This window comes from Leptodactylus fuscus, chromosome 8, assembly GCF_031893055.1.
Source record: "Leptodactylus fuscus isolate aLepFus1 chromosome 8, aLepFus1.hap2, whole genome shotgun sequence".
NCBI classification, from domain to species: Eukaryota; Metazoa; Chordata; class Amphibia; order Anura; family Leptodactylidae; genus Leptodactylus; species Leptodactylus fuscus.
Window position 1 is genome coordinate 30,333,943 of NC_134272.1, and position 20,475 is coordinate 30,354,417.

At 45.1% G+C, this 20,475-nt stretch overlaps 1 protein-coding gene across 1 annotated transcript in view; it reads left to right on the forward strand.

Moving 5' to 3' along the window:
• FLACC1 (flagellum associated containing coiled-coil domains 1) overlaps nucleotides 1-20,475 on the forward strand; it is a 35,144-nt gene that overhangs the window by 12,079 nt on the left and 2,590 nt on the right. Inside the window, exons 9-13 of the mRNA XM_075284111.1 lie at nucleotides 1,469-1,566; nucleotides 2,059-2,111; nucleotides 4,250-4,349; nucleotides 19,786-19,889; nucleotides 20,094-20,156. Coding sequence (XP_075140212.1) covers nucleotides 1,469-1,566; nucleotides 2,059-2,111; nucleotides 4,250-4,349; nucleotides 19,786-19,889; nucleotides 20,094-20,156 — 418 coding nt within the window. The remainder of the gene's footprint in view (nucleotides 1-1,468; nucleotides 1,567-2,058; nucleotides 2,112-4,249; nucleotides 4,350-19,785; nucleotides 19,890-20,093; nucleotides 20,157-20,475) is intronic.

Genomic DNA, 20,475 nt, shown 5'->3' on the forward strand with positions numbered 1-20,475 from the left:
CCATTAAATACTTTTAGTCCGGGTGCCCCATGTGGCATAAATGATGCAGTTTGGCTGTGGTGTAAACGCTGCAGCAAAGAAATCCAGCGTTATACAGTCACTGCACTGTGGATGGGATTCTAGCAAATACCATCCACACATTGCAGAAAAATACGTGCAGCGAAAATGCTGCAATTTCCAAAACTGTTGCATTTTTGTAAATCACAGCATGTCAATTATACCTACGGAAACGCTAGCGGTTTCCCTACAGTTATGATAGCAGAGGAAACTTCTGTAGACTTACTGTGAAACGTACCGCCACGGTTTTTCCCACAGCGCTTTTTTACTGCGGTCCTCTACGTGGGACCTTTGCTTTAAAGAGAGTCTGTCACCAGGGTAAAGCATATTAAACCAGCAATACAGTTACTGGTTGTAACACTATTTTCTCTATGAAAATTTGTGCCTCAAATATTCATTTATTTCTAAATATGCAAATGAGCAACCTGGAGCACTGACGTCAGATCTGTTGCTCCAATCTGGCATTACAATAAAGTGAGCCAGACCTACAGTATAACTGTTGCTAGTTTAATATACTTTGGTGACAGACTCCCTTTATTTCCTCCTGTCACCACAAGGTGTCAGCAGAGAAAACCAATTTTGCTGTGATGCGGTCTCTGCTACGGTATTTCCTTTTTCTACAGGTCTAGAGTGACACAGTTCTGCTTGTAAAACCACGTGACCATTGCCAGATACAGGGTTACAATAATTTGCTGTATTTGCAGTAGTATTTGTCTCATCGGTTTTACAATGGTTGTCTGCAACGTTTTATTGATGGCCAATCCTTGGGGGTTACTTAAAAAAAAAAAAAAATTCCTTGTGCTCCCAAATCACAATAGGGGTTATGTATCATCTGTCCCTTTTTTGGCCATATTTTTCATAGGTGCACCTTTTCATTAGTAACCCTACAAATTGTAAAGTCCTGCGGAATATGTTGGTGCTATACAAATAAAATGTACTATTATTAAATGTATTATTATTAGTCCAAATGTAAGCCTGGTACTGTGTGACATGTTAATGTGATACCTGGTTCTGTATAATATACTGAATATATAAAATGTGTGATTTCTGGCTCATGATTTCATTGTTTGGGGTTGGGGGGCTGCACATGCCATTAGACACTTTAATCTGCATTCTGTTTACTACTTTGTTTTTGTGTACGAGGATCACCCCCATAAAAGACCATTTGTCTGTACAAATTTGGGTGCTTGGCTCCAAGAGGTTTCACTGAACTTTTTATGTAAACCGCAAATTGTAGAGAATGCTATATAAATAGCGAAATTAAATATTGTATGTGGAAAACTTCTCTGGTTCTCCCACCCAGGTATATACAAATTGTTATACTGTATATTGGTGACAATGGTTTTAGCCTGCTGCTCATGTAGCTAGTAGGTCGGCACAATTGTTAGATTTAACGGTATTGCATGTGTAGGATCTTGCAGGAGAAACACGCTGCCGAGCTGCTGAGCCTTCAACAGGAGGACGGCGCAAAACTGGCTCAGGAGAGAGAAGAAGCGGAAAACAAGTATGGTAAGCAACAGAATCTTCTAAAATATAACATGCTTATAAAAGTGTTAAACCAAAAGAGGCAGATTTACTAATAATGTCCTAAAATAAGACTGTGCAAATGTATACTAGACATACTATAACCAGTACCAGACCACACATCTACTATATACATTGGGGTAGGTCCACCTCTATCCCTGCGAGGTTAGCTTGCTGCACCAAATCATGCAACTTTAGAAATATGATGACCGGCGTTACTACAGCCCGAACAATGGAGTGGAGGACCGCTGAAATACCGCGGTTACACATGGAGCTTGGTGGACCCCATTGACAGTAATGGGGTCTGTCAGTATCCACTATTTTTAAATTGAAATTGTCAGAGATAAAAGTCATTCGTGCAAGACTTTTCTCATCAAATTCTGCAAAGGAGACTCCTACCCAGATGTGAACCTCACCGTAGGTGTGAATACTCTGCAGGATCGCTCTACAACCTGACCGTTTTGTGTTTCTGTATAGATGAGCTGCATAAGGAACTCAGTCTGGTCAAAAGCTCTTTTAAGACCTACCAGGTAAGACACTCAAAGAATAACAGAAAAAAACATCCATCCAATTCACCCTATTATCCTGAATCTAGCAAAAACCCCATGAAGTAGAAGCCAATTTGTCTTAAAAATTCCTTTTCGACTCCAAATCTAGCAAAGATTAAAAAACCTCTATCAACAAAATCTAATAATCACTATAATCCTATTAATATTATAAATGTGAAAGTTTGTGAGTTTGGATGTTTGTGGGTTTGTGTGTTTGTTCCTCAATCACGCAAAACTCGCTCGACCGATTTGGCTGAAATTTTCCACAAACATAGTTAATACACCCGATTGCGCAATAGGCTACTTTTCGTCACAATAGCGCACATACGTTTGTGCCAGGACCCCCACAAAACCCAAACTCACACCACCATCTCTGCAATCTCACACACTTTGGACCATAGAAAGCCCCAAAATTCATATTGCCCTCTACAGCCTCGCCCCTAACCCCACACAATCACATATACATATACTTTACCACTTTGCCCCTCACCTTAACGCTACTCCAGGAGGCTACCTCTTTAACGCTCCGGAGCAGCCATGTTTGCCGACCCCCACCGCTCTGACAATCCGCAACACTGCCCACCCATGTCATTACCCCTAGGAGGTCTAATAAATGCAAAAAAAAAAAAAATTTTAAAAAAAGGAAAAAAAATATAAAAACAAATAAAAAGGATTAAAAATTCAAATCACCCCCCTTTCCCTAGAACACATATAAAAGTAGTTAAAAACTGTGAAACACATACATGTTAGGTATCCCCATGTCCGAAATCGCCCGCTCTACAAAGCTATACAAATATTTTTCCTGTTCAGTAAACGCCGTAGCGGGAAAAATGGTCAAAAGTGCCAAACCGCCATTTTTTCACTGTTTTGATTCTGATAAAAATTTTAATAAAAAGTGATCAAAGCAATAACATTTCCCGAAAATGGTAGAACTACAAAGTACACCCGGTCCTGCAAAAAAAGACGCCCTATACATCCCCGTACACGCACGTATAAAAAAGTTACGGCTGTCGGAATATGGCGACTTTTCAAAAAAAAAAAAAAATTTAACACAGTTTTGCCTTTTTTTAAGGGGTCAAAATGTAAATAAAACCATATAAATTTGGTATCCCCGGAATCGTAACGAAACACAGAATACAGGGGACATGTCATTTTGGTTGCACAGTGAACGCCGTAAAACCAAAGCCCGTAAGAAAGTCGCAGAACTGCATTTTTTCTTCAAATCCACCCCATTCTGAATTTTTTCCCTGCTTCCCAGTACATTATATAGAATAAATAATGGCGGCATCATGAAGAAAAATTTGTCCCAGGAAAAATTAAGACCTCATATGGCTCTGGGAGCGGAGAAATAAAAAAGTTATGGGGTTTAGAAGGAGGGGAGTCAAAAACGAAAATCAAAAAATGCCATCGGCGGGAAAGGGTTAACTTCAAATACTTCTGTCCCAAAGTCACTATGTAAAGTTTCTCACAACACTGTATAGCAGCTCAAATACAAATTAACTTCAACACAAAAGTCTCACGTATTCTCTGAATTATAGCAAAAACAAGATACAAACTTACATTTCATATCCCATACCTTATACACAGTACGAAAACCTTACCCGCGCCTGTATATACCCACTGCTACAATCATCGCTGACGAAGTCGCGGGTACCAGCTAGTCTGTAATATTACACTGAAGAAAGGCAACACTCACGTTCAGAGATATGCTTCTTCTTAAAGAGGACCTTTCATGTTCTGGGGCACATGCGGTTTTATATACCACTAGAAAGCCGACAGCACGCTGAATTTAGCAAACTGTCGGATCTGGTTATTTGCCCTGGTGCAAGAGATATGTGTCCTTACCAATATCTCTTCACTGTCAGAAGGCCGTTCCTTACAGTCTGGCTGGGTTGTAGACATTATACTGCATGGAGGGCTGCTAGGGGACATTATACCCTGTGGAGGGCCGCTATGGGAGATTATTCCATCCAATGGCTATTTGGTATGAATGAGGGTGCTGTGGTTTCTGAACATCCCATGGTCCCCTTAGCTGTCACTGTTGATAAATATGGCATATGTACTTCTCTGTACATGTCTTCTTCCAGAGATGATCTATAATATTGTATGATTTGCTGCAGGAAAGCCTGTCAGAAGAGATGAATGAAGCATGGCTGCAGAAAGAGACCAGGCTGAAGGAGTCATTGGAGGAGCAGAAGCTGATAGACATGTCAAAGCAAAGTAAGAACATATGGCAGAAAATTCTATTTTATAGTGCATGTAAAAGAACAAAAAAGTGGCACTACTGCAGCTGAGGCAGAACTGCTTTATAAGCAGGTTAAGGCAAAAACTGCATATGGGCTCAGAAAAAAAGATCCCTGGTGGTGCTCACTATTATGAATACATCAACATTTGGCACATGAAAAAAAATAGAAAAGAAAAATAGGGCACTCACCAGTCAACGGATCTAAAAACAGCAAAATTTTATTTCATCTTTAAAAAACAAGGTCAGCCATTTCGACCATCAGGACAGAGAAGATGGAATGATACAAAAAAGAAAAAAGCGACGATCGTTTCGTGCGTCTAGCACTTCGTCAGGCTTCGTCAGGGAAGCCTGACGAAGTGCTAGACGCACGAAACGATCGTCGCTTTTTTCTTTTTTGTATCATTCCATCTTCTCTGTCCTGATGGTCGAAATGGCTGACCTTGTTTTTTAAAGATGAAATAAAATTTTGCTGTTTTTAGATCCGTTGACTGGTGAGTGCCCTATTTTTATTTTCTATTTTTTTCATGTGCCAAATTCTATTTTATGCTACTCTTCTCAGTGTTTTCCCTTCAGAAACTGTTCAAGACTAGAGATGAGCGAACAGTGTTCTATCGAACTCATGTTCGATCGGATATTAGGCTGTTCGGCATGTTCGAATCGAATCGAACACCGCGTGGTAAAGTGCGCCATTACTCGATTCCCCTCCCACCTTCCCTGGCGCCTTTTTTGCTCCAATAACAGCGCAGGGTAGGTGGGACAGGAACTACGACATCGGTGACGTTGAAAAAAGTAGGCAAAACCCATTGGCTGCCGAAAACATGTGACCTCTAATTTAAAAGAACAGCGCCGCCCAGCTTCGCGTCATTCTGAGCTTGCAATTCACCGGGGACGGAGGTTTCCGTCCAGCTAGCTAGGGGTTAGATTCTGGGTAGGCAGGGACAGGCTAGATAGGAAGGAGAAGACAACCAACAGCTCTTATAAGAGCTAAATTCCAGGGAGAAGCTTGTCAGTGTAACGTGGCACTGACGGGCTCAATCGCCGCAACCCAGCTTTCCCAGGATCCTGAATGGAATACACTGTCAGTGTATTCCCGTATACCCGATATATACCCCCGATACCCGTTCCAACGGTGTGCCCCCCCACCTTCACCCCAGAAATACCCTGCAAGTCCCCTAGCAATAGGATTGGGGCTATATACACCCACTATTTTTGCTACTGCCATATAGTGCCATTGTCTCACTGGGAATTCAAAGAATATATTGGGCTTACATATAACTTCAATTCCAGGGAGAAGCTTGTCAGTGTAACGTGGCACTGACGGGCTCAATCGCCGCAACCCAGCTTTCCCAGGATCCTGAATGGAACACACTGACAGTGTATTCCCGTATACCCCATATATACACCCCAAATCCCCGTTCCAACGGTGTGCCCCCCCACCTTCACCTCAGAAATACCCTGCAAGTCCCCTAGCAATAGAATTGGGGCTATATACACCCACAATTTTTGCTACTGGTATATAGTGCCATTGTCTGACTGGGAATTCAAAGAATATATTGGGGTTACGTGCACCCACAATTTTTGCTACTGCTATACAGTTCCATTGTCTCACTGGGAATTCAAAGAATATATGGGGGTTATGTGCACCCACAATTTTTAATACTGGTATACAGTGCCATTGTCTGACTGGGAATTCAAAGAATATATGGGGGTTATGTGCACCCACAATTTTTAATACTGGTATACAGTGCCATTGTCTGACTGGGAATTCAAAGAATATATGGGGGTTATGTGCACCCACAATTTTTACTACTGGTATACAGTGCCATTGTCTGACTGGGAATTCAAAGAATATATGGGGGTTACGTGCACCCACAATTTTTAATACTGGTATACAGTGCCATTGTCTGACTGGGAATTCAAAGAATATATGGGGGTTATGTGCACCCACAATTTTTACTACTGGTATACAGTGCCATTGTCTGACTGGGAATTCAAAGAATATATGGGGGTTATGTGCACCCACAATTTTTAATACTGGTATACAGTGCCATTGTCTGACTGGGAATTCAAAGAATATATGGGGGTTATGTGCACCCACAATTTTTACTACTGGTATATAGTGCCATTGTCTGACTGGGAATTCAAAGAATATATGGGGGTTATGTGCACCCACAATTTTTAATACTGGTATACAGTGCCATTGTCTGACTGGGAATTCAAAGAATATATGGGGGTTATGTGCACCCACAATTTTTACTACTGGTATACAGTGCCATTGTCTGACTGGGAATTCAAAGAATATATGGGGGTTACGTGCACCCACAATTTTTAATACTGGTATACAGTGCCATTGTCTGACTGGGAATTCAAAGAATATATGGGGGTTATGTGCACCCACAATTTTTACTACTGGTATACAGTGCCATTGTCTGACTGGGAATTCAAAGAATATATGGGGGTTACGTGCACCCACAATTTTTGCTACTGCTATACAGTTCCATTGTCTCACTGGGAATTCAAAGAATATATGGGGGTTATGTGCACCCACAATTTTTAATACTGGTATATAGTGCCATTGTCTGACTGGGAATTCAAAGAATATATGGGGGTTATGTGCACCCACAATTTTTAATACTGGTATACAGTGCCATTGTCTGACTGGGAATTCAAAGAATATATGGGGGTTATGTGCACCCACAATTTTTAATACTGGTATACAGTGCCATTGTCTGACTGGGAATTCAAAGAATATATGGGGGTTATGTGCACCCACAATTTTTACTACTGGTATATAGTGCCATTGTCTGACTGGGAATTCAAAGAATATATGGGGGTTATGTGCACCCACAATTTTTAATACTGGTATACAGTGCCATTGTCTGACTGGGAATTCAAAGAATATATGGGGGTTATGTGCACCCACAATTTTTAATACTGGTATACAGTGCCATTGTCTGACTGGGAATTCAAAGAATATATGGGGGTTATGTGCACCCACAATTTTTACTACTGGTATACAGTGCCATTGTCTGACTGGGAATTCAAAGAATATATGGGGGTTATGTGCACCCACAATTTTTACTACTGGTATACAGTGCCATTGTCTGACTGGGAATTCAAAGAATATATGGGGGTTACGTGCACCCACAATTTTTGCTACTGCTATACAGTTCCATTGTCTCACTGGGAATTCAAAGAATATATGGGGGTTATGTGCACCCACAATTTTTAATACTGGTATACAGTGCCATTGTCTGACTGGGAATTCAAAGAATATATGGGGGTTATGTGCACCCACAATTTTTACTACTGGTATATAGTGCCATTGTCTGACTGGGAATTCAAAGAATATATGGGGGTTATGTGCACCCACAATTTTTAATACTGGTATACAGTGCCATTGTCTGACTGGGAATTCAAAGAATATATGGGGGTTATGTGCACCCACAATTTTTAATACTGGTATACAGTGCCATTGTCTGACTGGGAATTCAAAGAATATATGGGGGTTATGTGCACCCACAATTTTTACTACTGGTATATAGTGCCATTGTCTGACTGGGAATTCAAAGAATATATGGGGGTTATGTGCACCCACAATTTTTAATACTGGTATACAGTGCCATTGTCTGACTGGGAATTCAAAGAATATATGGGGGTTATGTGCACCCACAATTTTTAATACTGGTATACAGTGCCATTGTCTGACTGGGAATTCAAAGAATATATGGGGGTTATGTGCACCCACAATTTTTACTACTGGTATACAGTGCCATTGTCTGACTGGGAATTCAAAGAATATATGGGGGTTATGTGCACCCACAATTTTTACTACTGGTATACAGTGCCATTGTCTGACTGGGAATTCAAAGAATATATGGGGGTTACGTGCACCCACAATTTTTGCTACTGCTATACAGTTCCATTGTCTCACTGGGAATTCAAAGAATATATGGGGGTTATGTGCACCCACAATTTTTAATACTGGTATACAGTGCCATTGTCTGACTGGGAATTCAAAGAATATATGGGGGTTATGTGCACCCACAATTTTTACTACTGGTATACAGTGCCATTGTCTGACTGGGAATTCAAAGAATATATGGGGGTTACGTGCACCCACAATTTTTAATACTGGTATACAGTGCCATTGTCTGACTGGGAATTCAAAGAATATATGGGGGTTATGTGCACCCACAATTTTTACTACTGGTATATAGTGCCATTGTCTGACTGGGAATTCAAAGAATATATGGGGGTTATGTGCACCCACAATTTTTAATACTGGTATACAGTGCCATTGTCTGACTGGGAATTCAAAGAATATATGGGGGTTATGTGCACCCACAATTTTTAATACTGGTATACAGTGCCATTGTCTGACTGGGAATTCAAAGAATATATGGGGGTTACGTGCACCCACAATTTTTGCTACTGCTATACAGTTCCATTGTCTCACTGGGAATTCAAAGAATATATGGGGGTTATGTGCACCCACAATTTTTAATACTGGTATATAGTGCCATTGTCTGACTGGGAATTCAAAGAATATATGGGGGTTATGTGCACCCACAATTTTTAATACTGGTATACAGTGCCATTGTCTGACTGGGAATTCAAAGAATATATGGGGGTTATGTGCACCCACAATTTTTACTACTGGTATACAGTGCCATTGTCTGACTGGGAATTCAAAGAATATATGGGGGTTATGTGCACCCACAATTTTTACTACTGGTATACAGTGCCATTGTCTGACTGGGAATTCGAAGAATATATGGGGGTTATGTGCACCCACAATTTTTAATACTGGTATACAGTGCCATTGTCTGACTGGGAATTCAAAGAATATATTGGGGTTATGTGCACCCACAATTTTTAATACTGGTATACAGTGCCATTGTCTGACTGGGAATTCAAAGAATATATGGGGGTTATGTGCACCCACAATTTTTACTACTGGTATACAGTGCCATTGTCTGACTGGGAATTCAAAGAATATATGGGGGTTATGTGCACCCACAATTTTTGCTACTGGTATACAGTGCCATTGTCTCACTGGGAATTCCACAAATAATTTGGGGATTCATTCACCCTACATCTCAGGCTCTTGCCATATTCACCCAGGTTGTCAGTGCTGCACCAGCTCGTTCCCAGACAGCTCGGCCCGAAAAACACGTTACCTATATAGAGGATTTGGACAATGAAGACAACATGTTCTAAATCTAATGTCTGCACCTTCTCCAGAATTAAAATAAAGGCAGCGTTTAACTTTCAAATAGCACTGCACAAAGGAAGAGCTTATCAGCTTGTCTCATGACATGCTACTGAAAAGTTTCATTTGTGTATCTTAATGTAAATATAGTTGTATAAGCTTTTTGGGTTTTAGGCACTGCCAAGTTATTTATTACCACCCGCTCCCTTATAATGATGATGACGCCAAAGTCACTGTGGGTGTTCAGAGCTCACAGCTTTGGGTGACATTTGTCTTGCTCTCTGTCGGTACCAGCTGTCTTTTTGGATACCGTAAAGTTATGTTGACTTTATTAACAGCTATAGAAGCTTTAGCCAGGTTGTGACGGTGTGTAACCCTAACAACACTAAGTGGGATACACATTAATAGTCAGTCTATGTACGCTAAACGTATCACTGAAGTAATTTTTCTCCCCTAATATAAGAAAGGAACAGACATTAGACCTAGACCGGGGTTCGAGGCTTGAAAAAATCCAGTATTATTTGTTCTTCATGATGTGAAATATGTGTTGAAAAGCAACCCAAGATGAAGTCAGCCATGTGTGCCAGTGTGTTACTTGGCATGCCTTTGCTGGCCCCAACTGTAAGGGTCACTCTCCATTTCCTCCATTTTCCACTCCCCTTCACACCATTTGTTGTGAAGCAATGGGATGCACTGAAGTGCACCCTCTAGCCTCGTGTGGGATAGGGACATCAGATGCCACTCCAACCCCCTCGTCTTCCTCCGCCAGCCAACGGTGCGAAGATGAGAGGAGTGTGCTCTGAATGTTTTCTGCCTAGCAGAGGCTAGTTCTCACTTACGAAAATGGCCCCACTTTGACCTGTATATCAGGCACAATGGTGTAGGTTTCAAAGAAACATGGCACCAACAAGTTGGAAAACGTGGGCCATGCGTGGACCGTGTTTGAGTCTGGCAAGCTCCAGATCTGCTACCAGGTTCCAGCCATTATCACAGGCGCAAAAATGCCAGGCCCCAGGTGTAGCAGGGAAAAAAAAATGCCATCTCAGCCAGGATGGCATCCCTGACCTCGGAGGCACTGTGCTGTCTGTCCCCCAAGCTGATCAGTTTCAGCACGGCCTGCTGACATCTCCCCATGCCAGTGTTACAGTGTTTTCCGCTAGTAGCTGGGGTGGAGGTTGCAGCTTCGTAGGGTTTCAGTCTACTCCTGCCATGAATTTTGGCCTGGGAGAGGAGATAGGCCACCCCAGTTTGCACCCGGGGAACAGACTCCACCACATTCACCCTGCCTGTCATTAAAGATAAGCACTGCAGCATCCCTGACCACAGGCGCTTGTCCATGTGTCGGTGGTCAAGTGGACCTTGCAGCAAAGCGCAGAGCTCTGGGCCCGACTGATGTTATGGGACACATGCAGGCGCAAGGCAGAGACAGCACACCAAGAGAAGTAGTAACGGCTAGGCCCAGCATAGGGAGGTGCCCCAGCTGCCATCTGCTGACGGAAGGCCTGGGTCTCCAGAAGCATAAACAAACACCAACATCTCCAGGGCCAGCAGTTTATCGATGAGGCTGTTACAGGCTTGGGCATGGGGGTGGGTTGTATTGTACTTCTGCCTGCAATGAAAAGCTTGGGAAATGTGGAGTGGCTGGGAAGAGGCGCATGATGGTGCAGGCCAAAAGGGCGCATGAGGGTGAACTCCCCAATGTGTCAGAGATAGGTGTGTAGGTGTCCTTGCATCATATACTTGCACCATATTTGGCTTTGGAAGTTAATTTTGTGCCAAAAAGTGGTTAAGACAGCGATCCCTCAGCTACTCCCGTTACACTGTCTATTGAAGTTACCATCTGTGGAAGTGGACCACCATTTCTAAGATCCCAAAGGAAGCAGGCAAGAGATGTGCAGTTCAGAAAAAAAGATGAGAAAATAAGTTTAGGCTGTAGAGCACAGAGGGATCGGAGAGGACAGAGCTGGTGTCGGCCAGGTATTCCCACAACATGCGCCTATACTTGTCCCTCCTGGTGACACTAGGCCCCTGAGTGGCAGTAATTTGTCCAGGGGGGCCATTAACGTGTTCCAGACCTAGGAATAAGTCTTCCAACAGGGTAGAGTTTTGCATGCCTTTGCTTCTACCCACTGTTTTTGCTGCTTAGCTTCCCTCCACATCTACTCTGCTTTCACCCCTAAACATCACCCCAGTTTATGCCTTTGCTTCTACCCAGGTTTTTTGTTGATTTAGCTTCCCTCTACATCTACACTGCTTTAGCCCCTAGACATCACCCCTGTCCATGTGGGGTCGGTGGCCTCGTCATCCACCAACTCCTCTTCCAATTGCGCACTGCCCCCTTACTGCAAACCGCACATGACCACAGCTTGCCTTGATGGCAACTGTGTCTCATGATCCCCACTTAGGTCCAGACAAGTCGGTGGCGGGTCCAAAACCCCAAAATTGGAAGGAAATGGCAGATGCTGCAGTATTTCTAACACCTGTTCCTGGTGCTCGGGCCTGGTCTGTGTTGTACCCTGCACCCTGCTTAACGCATCTGCCATATCCGAAGTTGTGCTGAGCGCATGCTAATGTTTCGTGTCCAGTGCAATGGATGGGATGGGATTTCACATAAGTCTGCCACCCATGGCCACTCATGGTTGAGCAACTGAGGGAGTTGACTTTGACGAACCCGAGGGTTTTGGAGTTGGAACTACATCAAAGGTCTGTGCTGCTCACACACTCTGCTCAACACATGATATGTTTAGTGCCAGCAGTGTGGAGACGTCGCACAACAGCCGTTGTTCCAGCAGGTACAGGCGTTGTAGGAGTGCATAGAGGCTAGCAGCGGCAACTATACACTTTAAAAACTATCCGCACAAGCGCCACACTTTCACCAGTAGCTCAGGAACATTGGGGTACCTTTTTCAAAAGATTAGCAGCAATGAGTTAAAAACGTGGCCCAGGCATGGAATATGTTGCAGGCTGCCAAGCTACAGAGCCAATCCCAGGTTACGGCCATTATCACACATGACAACATGCCTGGGCCCAGGTGCAGTGGCAAAAACCACATTGCCGTCTCATCGAGGATGGCATGACTCACTTTGTAGGCAGTGTGCTGTCTGGCCCCCAAGCTGATGAGCTTCAGCACGGCCCGCTGACGTCTCCCCACACCAGTGTTGCAGCGTTTCCAGCTCGTAGCTGGGGTCAATTTAACAGCGGAGGAGGGTGGTGTTTCAGCCCTCCTCCCAGGAATGTTGTGTGGGGAGACAAGTCAGGCCACCACATTTTGCGACCCGGTCCACGCCTCAACTACATTCAACCACTGTGCCCAAATTGAAAGTTAGCGTCCCTGTCCGCATGCACTTGTCCATTCGTAACTGGTCACATGGAACTTTAGGGCTAAGCGCTGAATTTAGGGACCGCCTCATGTTTGGGGGAAAGTGCTGGTGTGGACGGCACAGTGCGGTGGCGCAGTAGACACTCTGCCCAAAAAGGGCAGAGTGTCCCCCAGCCAGGATTCCAACATCTCCTGGGCCAGATTTCTTGAGATGAGGCCGTTGAAGCCTTGGGCATGTGGGTGGGTTGCGCTGTACTTTAGCATGAAATGAAAGGCTTGGGAGATGGGGAGTTGCTGGGAAGAGGCGCATGATGGCGCGGGCAAAAGGAGAAATGGCAGGAAAAGGTGAGGATAAGGGTGAACTCCCCAAAGTGTCAGAGGCAGATGTGGAGGTGTCCTGGCTCCTGGTCTGGACTGCAGCGCCAGCCCTGTCAACAGTGGAAGAGGCAGTGGCCGCCAGGCCAAACGACGATTATCCTGCGCTTGCTCTCACCCACTGAGCCCAGGGCTTGCCTTCCAAATGATGGCACCCGCAAGAGGTGGTGAGATTCCTCTCCGCAGATCTCCAAACCATCTTGGACTTGCAAATTGCACTAAATTTGTCATGTAACTGACATGTATATGATGAGTCTATCCATTGTCTGTTCATTTTGGTGAAAGTCAGCCTGTCAGCTGACAGACAGCTGTGCTTGTCAGTGATGATGTCACCGGCTGCTTGTACCCCCAGTTTTTGCTGCTTAGCTTGCCTCCACATCCACACTGCTTTTGCCCCTACACATCACCCCTATCCATGCCTGTGCCTCTAGCCATAAGTCTGCCACCCATGGAAACTCATGGTGCAGAAAGTGAGGGAGCTGACTCTGAGGAACCCTTGGGTTTTGTAGCTGGTACTCCATCAAAGGTCTCTGCTGCTCACACACCCTGCTGAACATACGGTATCTAGGGTTAGAGCGTGTGGTGACCTCGCACAACAGTAGGTGCTTCAGGCAGATGTAGGCCTTGCTGGAGTGTATTGCGGCTAGCTCCAGGTACTGTAGACTTGGGAAAGTGGGTGTCCAAGTGCCGCACTTTCACCCTTAGCTCAGCTAATTTGGGGTATGTTTTTAAAAATCATTGCACCACTACATTGAACATGTGGGCCAGGCATGGAACGTGTTGGAGGCTGGCAAGCTCCAGAGCCCTCCAACAAGCTAAAAAACCTGGCCCCAGGGGCAGCGGGGATAAACAAATTGCCATCTCATCCAGGATGGCATCCCTGACCTCAGAGGCAATGTGCTGTCCGTCTCCCAAGCTGATGAGCTTCAGCCCAGCCTGCTGACGTCTCCCCACACCAGTGTTGCAGCGTTTTCAGCTCGTAGCTGGGGTCAATCTAACAGCGGAGGAGGAGGAGGGTGGTGTTTCAGCCCTCCTCCCAGGAATGTTTTGTGGGGAAACAAGTCAGGAAAATTCTTGAAACTGGAGAGTTTTGCATCTTTGCCCTTGCTGCCTATGGACATCCCTTTGCCTCTAGCCACCATTTTCCCTGCTTTGCTTGCCTCCACATCCACACTGCTTTTGCCCCTAGACATCTCCCCAGTCCATGCCTTAGCTTGTACCCCCAGTTTTTCCTGCTTAGCTTGCCTCCACATCCACACTGCTTTTGCCCCTAGACATCACCCCAGTCCATGCCTTAGCTTGTACCCCCAGTTTTTCCTGCTTAGCTTGCCTCCACATCCACACTGCTTTTGCCCCTAGACATCACCCCAGTCCATGCCTTAGCTTGTACCCCCAGTTTTTCCTGCTTAGCTTGCCTCCACATCCACACTGCTTTTGCCCCTAGACATCACCCCAGTCCATGCCTTAGCTTGTACCCCCAGTTTTTCCTGCTTAGCTTGCCTCCACATCCACACTGCTTTTGCCCCTAGACATCATCCCTATCCATGCCTCTTCCCCTAGCCATAACTCTGCCACCCCTGGAAACTCATGGTGCAGAAACTTTGGTTGCTGACTTTGAGGAACCCTTGGGTTTTGTAGATGGAACTCCATCAAAGGTCTGTGCAGCTCACACACCCTGCTCAAGATATGGTATTGTAGGGTTTCAGCGTGTGTGAATGACGGACAACAGCCTGTGTTTGGACAGATGTAGGCCTTGCTAGAGTGTTTTTAGGCTAGCAGCGACTCCTGTGCACTTGCAAAAGTGGGCGCACAAGCGCCGCATTTTCAACAGTAGCTTCGGTACATTTGGGTATGTTTTTAAAAAACTTTGCACCACTAGGTTAGACGTGGGCCAAACATGGAACGTGTTGGAGGCTGGCAAGCTCCAGAGCCGCTACCAGGTTTCAGCCATTATCACAGGCATAAAAATGCCAGGCCCCAGGTGTAGCAGGGAAAAAAAAATGCCATCTCAGCCAGGATGGCATCCCTGACCTCGGAGGCACTGTGCTGTCTGTCCCCCAAGCTGATGAGCTTCAGCACCGCCTGCTGACGTCTCCCCACACCAGTGTTTTAGCGTTTGCCGCTAGTAGCTGTGGTGGAGGTTGCAGCGTCGTAGGGTTTCAGTCTACTCCTGCCATGAATTTTGGCCTGGGAGAGGAGATAGGCCACCCCAGTTTGCACCCGGGGAACAGACTCCACCACATTCACCCTGCCTGTCATTAAAGATAAGCACTGCAGCATCCCTGACCACAGGCGCTTGTCCAAGTGTCGGTGGTCAAGTGGACCTTGCAGCAAAGCGCGGAACTAAGGGCCCACCTGATGTTGAGTGACACGTGCTGGTGCAAGGCGGGGACGCCACACCGGGAGAAGTTGAGACGGCTAGGGACGGCATAGTGAGGTGCCACAGTTGCCATCAGGTCCGGGAAAGCGGGAGTTTCAACAAGCCGGAACGCCAACCTCTCCTGGGCCAGCAGTTTAGCGATGTTGGCGTTCTAGGCTTGCGTGGGTGGGTGGTTAGCGGTGTATTTCTGCCGGCGCTCCAATGTCTGAGAGATGGTGGGTTGTTGTAAAGAAGTGCCTGATGGTGCCTTTGATGGTGCAGGAGAAGGAGATAAGACAGAAACAGGGGAGGATGAGGGAGAAGTCAACAAAGTGGCGGAGGCAGATGAAGTGATGTCCTGGCTCGTCCTCTGGAGTGCATCGCCAGCACTGTGAGCAGAGGCAGTGGCATGAACGGCGGGCGACGTTTGTCCTGCCGTTGCTGCCTGCCACTGATTCCATTGCTTGGATTCCAAATGACGGTGCATTGAAGTGGTGGACAGGTTGCTCTTCTCAGGGCCCCTACTCGATTTCGAGAGGCAAATTGTGTAGACGACACTATATCTGTCCTCGGCGCATTCCTTGAAAAAACTCTACACCTTCAAGAAACGTGCCCTCGATGGGGGAGTTTTTCTGGGCTGGGTACAAAAGGGAACATCTTTGGACATTCCGGGTCTGGCCTGGCTTCGGCAAAGCAGCTGACCTCTGCCTCTGGACATGTCTCTGCCTCTAGCTACCCTTTTTGGTGCTGCACCTGCCTCAACATCCACACTACTTTCCCAGCTTGACATCTGCCTTGTCCAGGTGGGGTCGGTGTCCTCGTTGTCCACCACCTCCTCTTCCAACTCCTGTCTCGCCTCCTCCTCCTGCACAATGCGCATGTCAACTGGCTGCCCTGACAGCAACTGCGTCTCATCGTCGTCGATGAGGGTGGGTTGCTGGTCATCCGCCACCAAATCGACCGGAGATGGAATGGAGGAGACTCTAGTGTTTGAGCATCTGGACACAGATACTCGTCTGTTAGGTCCGTGGAATCGCGAAATGGAGGGGCAGGTTGCGGTACAGTCAAAGGAAGGGAGAACAGCTCTGGGGAGCAGGGACAGTTGGGGTTATTGTTCTGGGAAGATTGGGAATTTTGGGTGGAAGGAGGACAAGACTGTTGGGTAAGAGGAGGTAGAGGCTGACTGGCTGGTGGACAATGTGCTTTAAGCGTTATCCGACAGCCATTGCAAGACCTGTTCCTGGTTCTCGGGCCTACTAATCTTTGTACCATTCAGCCTAGTTAATGTGGAACTTTTGTGCAAAGCGCAGAACTTAGGGCCCGCCTGATGTTAAGGGACACACGCTGGTACAAGGCTCAACTCACCCTAAGTGCCAAAAACACTGCTGGTGCAAGGCTCTACTCATGCCAAGGGCCTCAATCTCTGCTGGTAGCTCAGCTTAAGGTCATGTAACTTTGTTTGGAAGGGCTCATGTTAAGGGCTAGAAAAGTGAATTTTGGAAGGTCTTACCACATCACACACACACACACACACACACACACACACTCAAAATGACAGTTAAGGGTGAGGGCTTTTGGAATTCCCATTGCCTATTCCATTTGTGGTTGTCATGGGGAACGTGATTTAAAGGGGTGGTTGTTACTGTTTGTTGAGCTTAAATTGGGGTTTGTGTCCATCCATTTGGGGAGTAAAGAAGGTTTCCAGGTATTTTCCCACTTTGATAGAGGTTTTTTTGAATGTGGAAAGTGTGTAGTTGTTAGGCAGTGATGTTGGGGTAATAGAGGGTCTTTGGTGTGTTAGATGCCCCCAGACATGCTTCCCCTGCTGTCCCAGTGTCATTCCAGAGGTGTTGGCATCATTTCCTGGGGTGTCATAGTGGACTTGGTGACCCTCCAGACACGGATTTGGGTTTCCCCCTTAACGAGTATCTGTTCCCCATAGACTATAATGGGGTTCGAAACCCGTTCGAACACACGAACATTGAGCGGCTGTTCGAATCGAATTTCGAACCTCGAACATTTTAGTGTTCGCTCATCTCTATTCAAGACCGTTAGGAATTCCTTTATTTAGACCTAAGAAAAATGTTTGTTTTTGTACCGTGTTAGCCAGTGGGTATGAAATATAAAAAAAACAAAAAACTTGCGAGTCTTCAGTAGGTGATACCTTTTTTAATGGCTAACTCATAATGATGACAGAATATGACGTTTCGAAGCTCTTTGACTTCTTCTTCAGATATATCTAAAAACACTTTCTGCATGCTGCATATTTATGTACAATTGGACACAGGGATAGGATTTCCGGAGGGATGGGGGATGAGGCTTATTACTATATACATATAAATATAAACAATTCACAGTTCCCAGGTTCTTTATCTTTATGGCTGGCTTAGTTCAGTGATTTGTATAGAATGACATGAACCCATGTGATGCATTTGAGTCGCCCCGGCTCGGCCTATGTAGATTCACGGTGCGAGCAGGCCCGACACCGGGGGCGGCAGCCCCTTGAAAAAAGGGAGCTTTAAGCAAAAATGGATGAAAGAAAAATAAAGAAAAATAAAAGTTTGTCGTGACGCCAGTTGGGGTTTCGGCTTGAGGTGAAGCCGGGCACTGTAGATAGGGCCTTTGGGAATAGGTGGTGATGCAGTGCCAGATGTTATACCCTCCCCAACCAGGGCAGGTCCCAGATGATATAGGTGAGGAAGGGATGATTTCCAGGAGGAGTAACAGAGGATCGATGAAAGAATACAGTCCAGACAGGGGTTAACCAAACACTTACAGTTTACTTCTGTAGTCAGCAGGAGATACCAGATGTTACAGGAGGATTCACCTTGCTCCAGTATAGTGAGATGCCAGTCTTCCCTTTTACCACCAGTATGATTCAGCCTTCCATTGCTGCTCAAACTCTCTAATAGATTTCCTCTGGTCCTGGGTTCCAGGAGCTCAGAGGTTAAGTACAACTGGGTATATCCCCCTTCTGGACAGCAGGTAACGCGAGTTCTTTGGGATGGTGGATGCAGACACCCCAACTCTGTATGTTACTGAGCCTCCAGGAATCTTGCATTCACTAGGCCTCGGTCCAGTGAGTTTCTCAATTTTCTAAGTGTTTCTCACACTAGTTAGGAATTGATGGTCCTATAACTGCAGCTCCGTGCCTGTAAGGTCTCATCTCACCTCTGCAGGTCTCCGGCCTCCTGTGCTGTTCTATCACACCATGAGGCTGCAGCATACCCTGCACCTCAACACACCTGCTCCTCTCTCTTGCACTCCTGCACTTTCTGATCTGGACCTGAAAGAGAGACCCTCTTCCAGTCTGTAGCTCCACCCCTTTTCTTAAAGAGATAATGGCTGTGGAACTTTGTGTATGCTGACAGGTTGACTGGATCTCACTATACCCTCACAGTACACAGTATAGATCACATAAGATGACATTTGTAGTGACACACTCTGTGGGGCGCTACACATTAATTCCATTATCCAGAGTGTTAAATAGGGTCATGCACCTGTACTCATAAATCCGTCTCTGTTTACTTGATTTAAAGTGTTTTTAGATATATCTGAAGAAGAAACCGAGCACTTCGAAACGTTATATTTTATTAGACCTGTATGTCAGTTCCTTGGCTTGTTACTACCACCCGATCCTCTGTAGATTACGAGAATGTGATAGTGGTTGAACGTTGTGGTCTTTTATTAGCCATACTGAGTTACGTTGTTTCCTACCATCTCAGTTAGACTTTTTGGATATCATAGTTGTATCTAGGCAGCCTATGCTGAAAACTGCATGGAAAAGACGGGAGATGAAACGTGGTGTGTAAAACGGCCAAGCCCATGTCACCGAGGAACACTTTAGGCTGAAGCAACACATTGCGGAAAATCTGCATTTATTGTTGCACATTTTGCTGTGTTTTTTGAGCCAAAGCCAGGAGAGAATATATCAGACAGGAGAAGTAGAAGAGTGTCCTTTATATTTTCCATTCATTTTGAAGCCACTTTGGCTTACCTGCAACAAAAGCGGAAGTCACAATTTTGCACATTTTGCATATCTTTGCAGTTTATCTTGAATATGAGTTATTTACACAAAAGACCATAAAAGATATTAGAATTCATGTGAAAAAAAAACTTTAACCTCTACAATTTACTCCAAAGGGCAGTCACTGATGGATGCATTTGAGGCAGAGAAAAAAGAAATCCATAAGAGATCTTTGGAAGAACAGGCCATGATCCAGCAGAGCCATCAGGCACAAACCGAAGTAAGGAAAACTAAAATGATGTATGGTAAGAAACCTCAAACTAAGGTGTAAGAAGAAGTTTAAACAGTCTTACAATCCCTTGTGGCGTTTAAGAAACTAGGCCCGATTCTCATCAATAATGTACTGTATGTCATTGCTTTCTATTGTTCCCTTGCATCAATATTGATAATAAATCTTTCTTATTAAGTTTTTTTTTTCTTTTAGGACGCTTGGAAGAAATACAAAGAAGCCATACAGGAAACAAAGATGCTGAATGTATTGAAAAAGGTAAAGAAGGTTGTCCTGTCCCCCAAAGGGTTAGAATATATATGACAGGGCTCAAATTGGTATCTTAATATAAAGTCTACCAAAATACAATCCCCAAACCCTGTCCTCCTGATACCACGGTTGCAGAATTTCTGGCTACCAGACTAAAGTAAGTGGGCTATTACAGGGGTTTCCAGGCCCATTCCTTGACTACCTATCCTCTCTATCCTTGGGCGACATCCTTAGGTCATGTATAGATGAAGTGTTTGCAATTTTGTGGTTCTGTCTTTCAAACTTCTCAAGGTGACAAGTTTTGGTCAGTGCTCTCCTTCCTGAATTG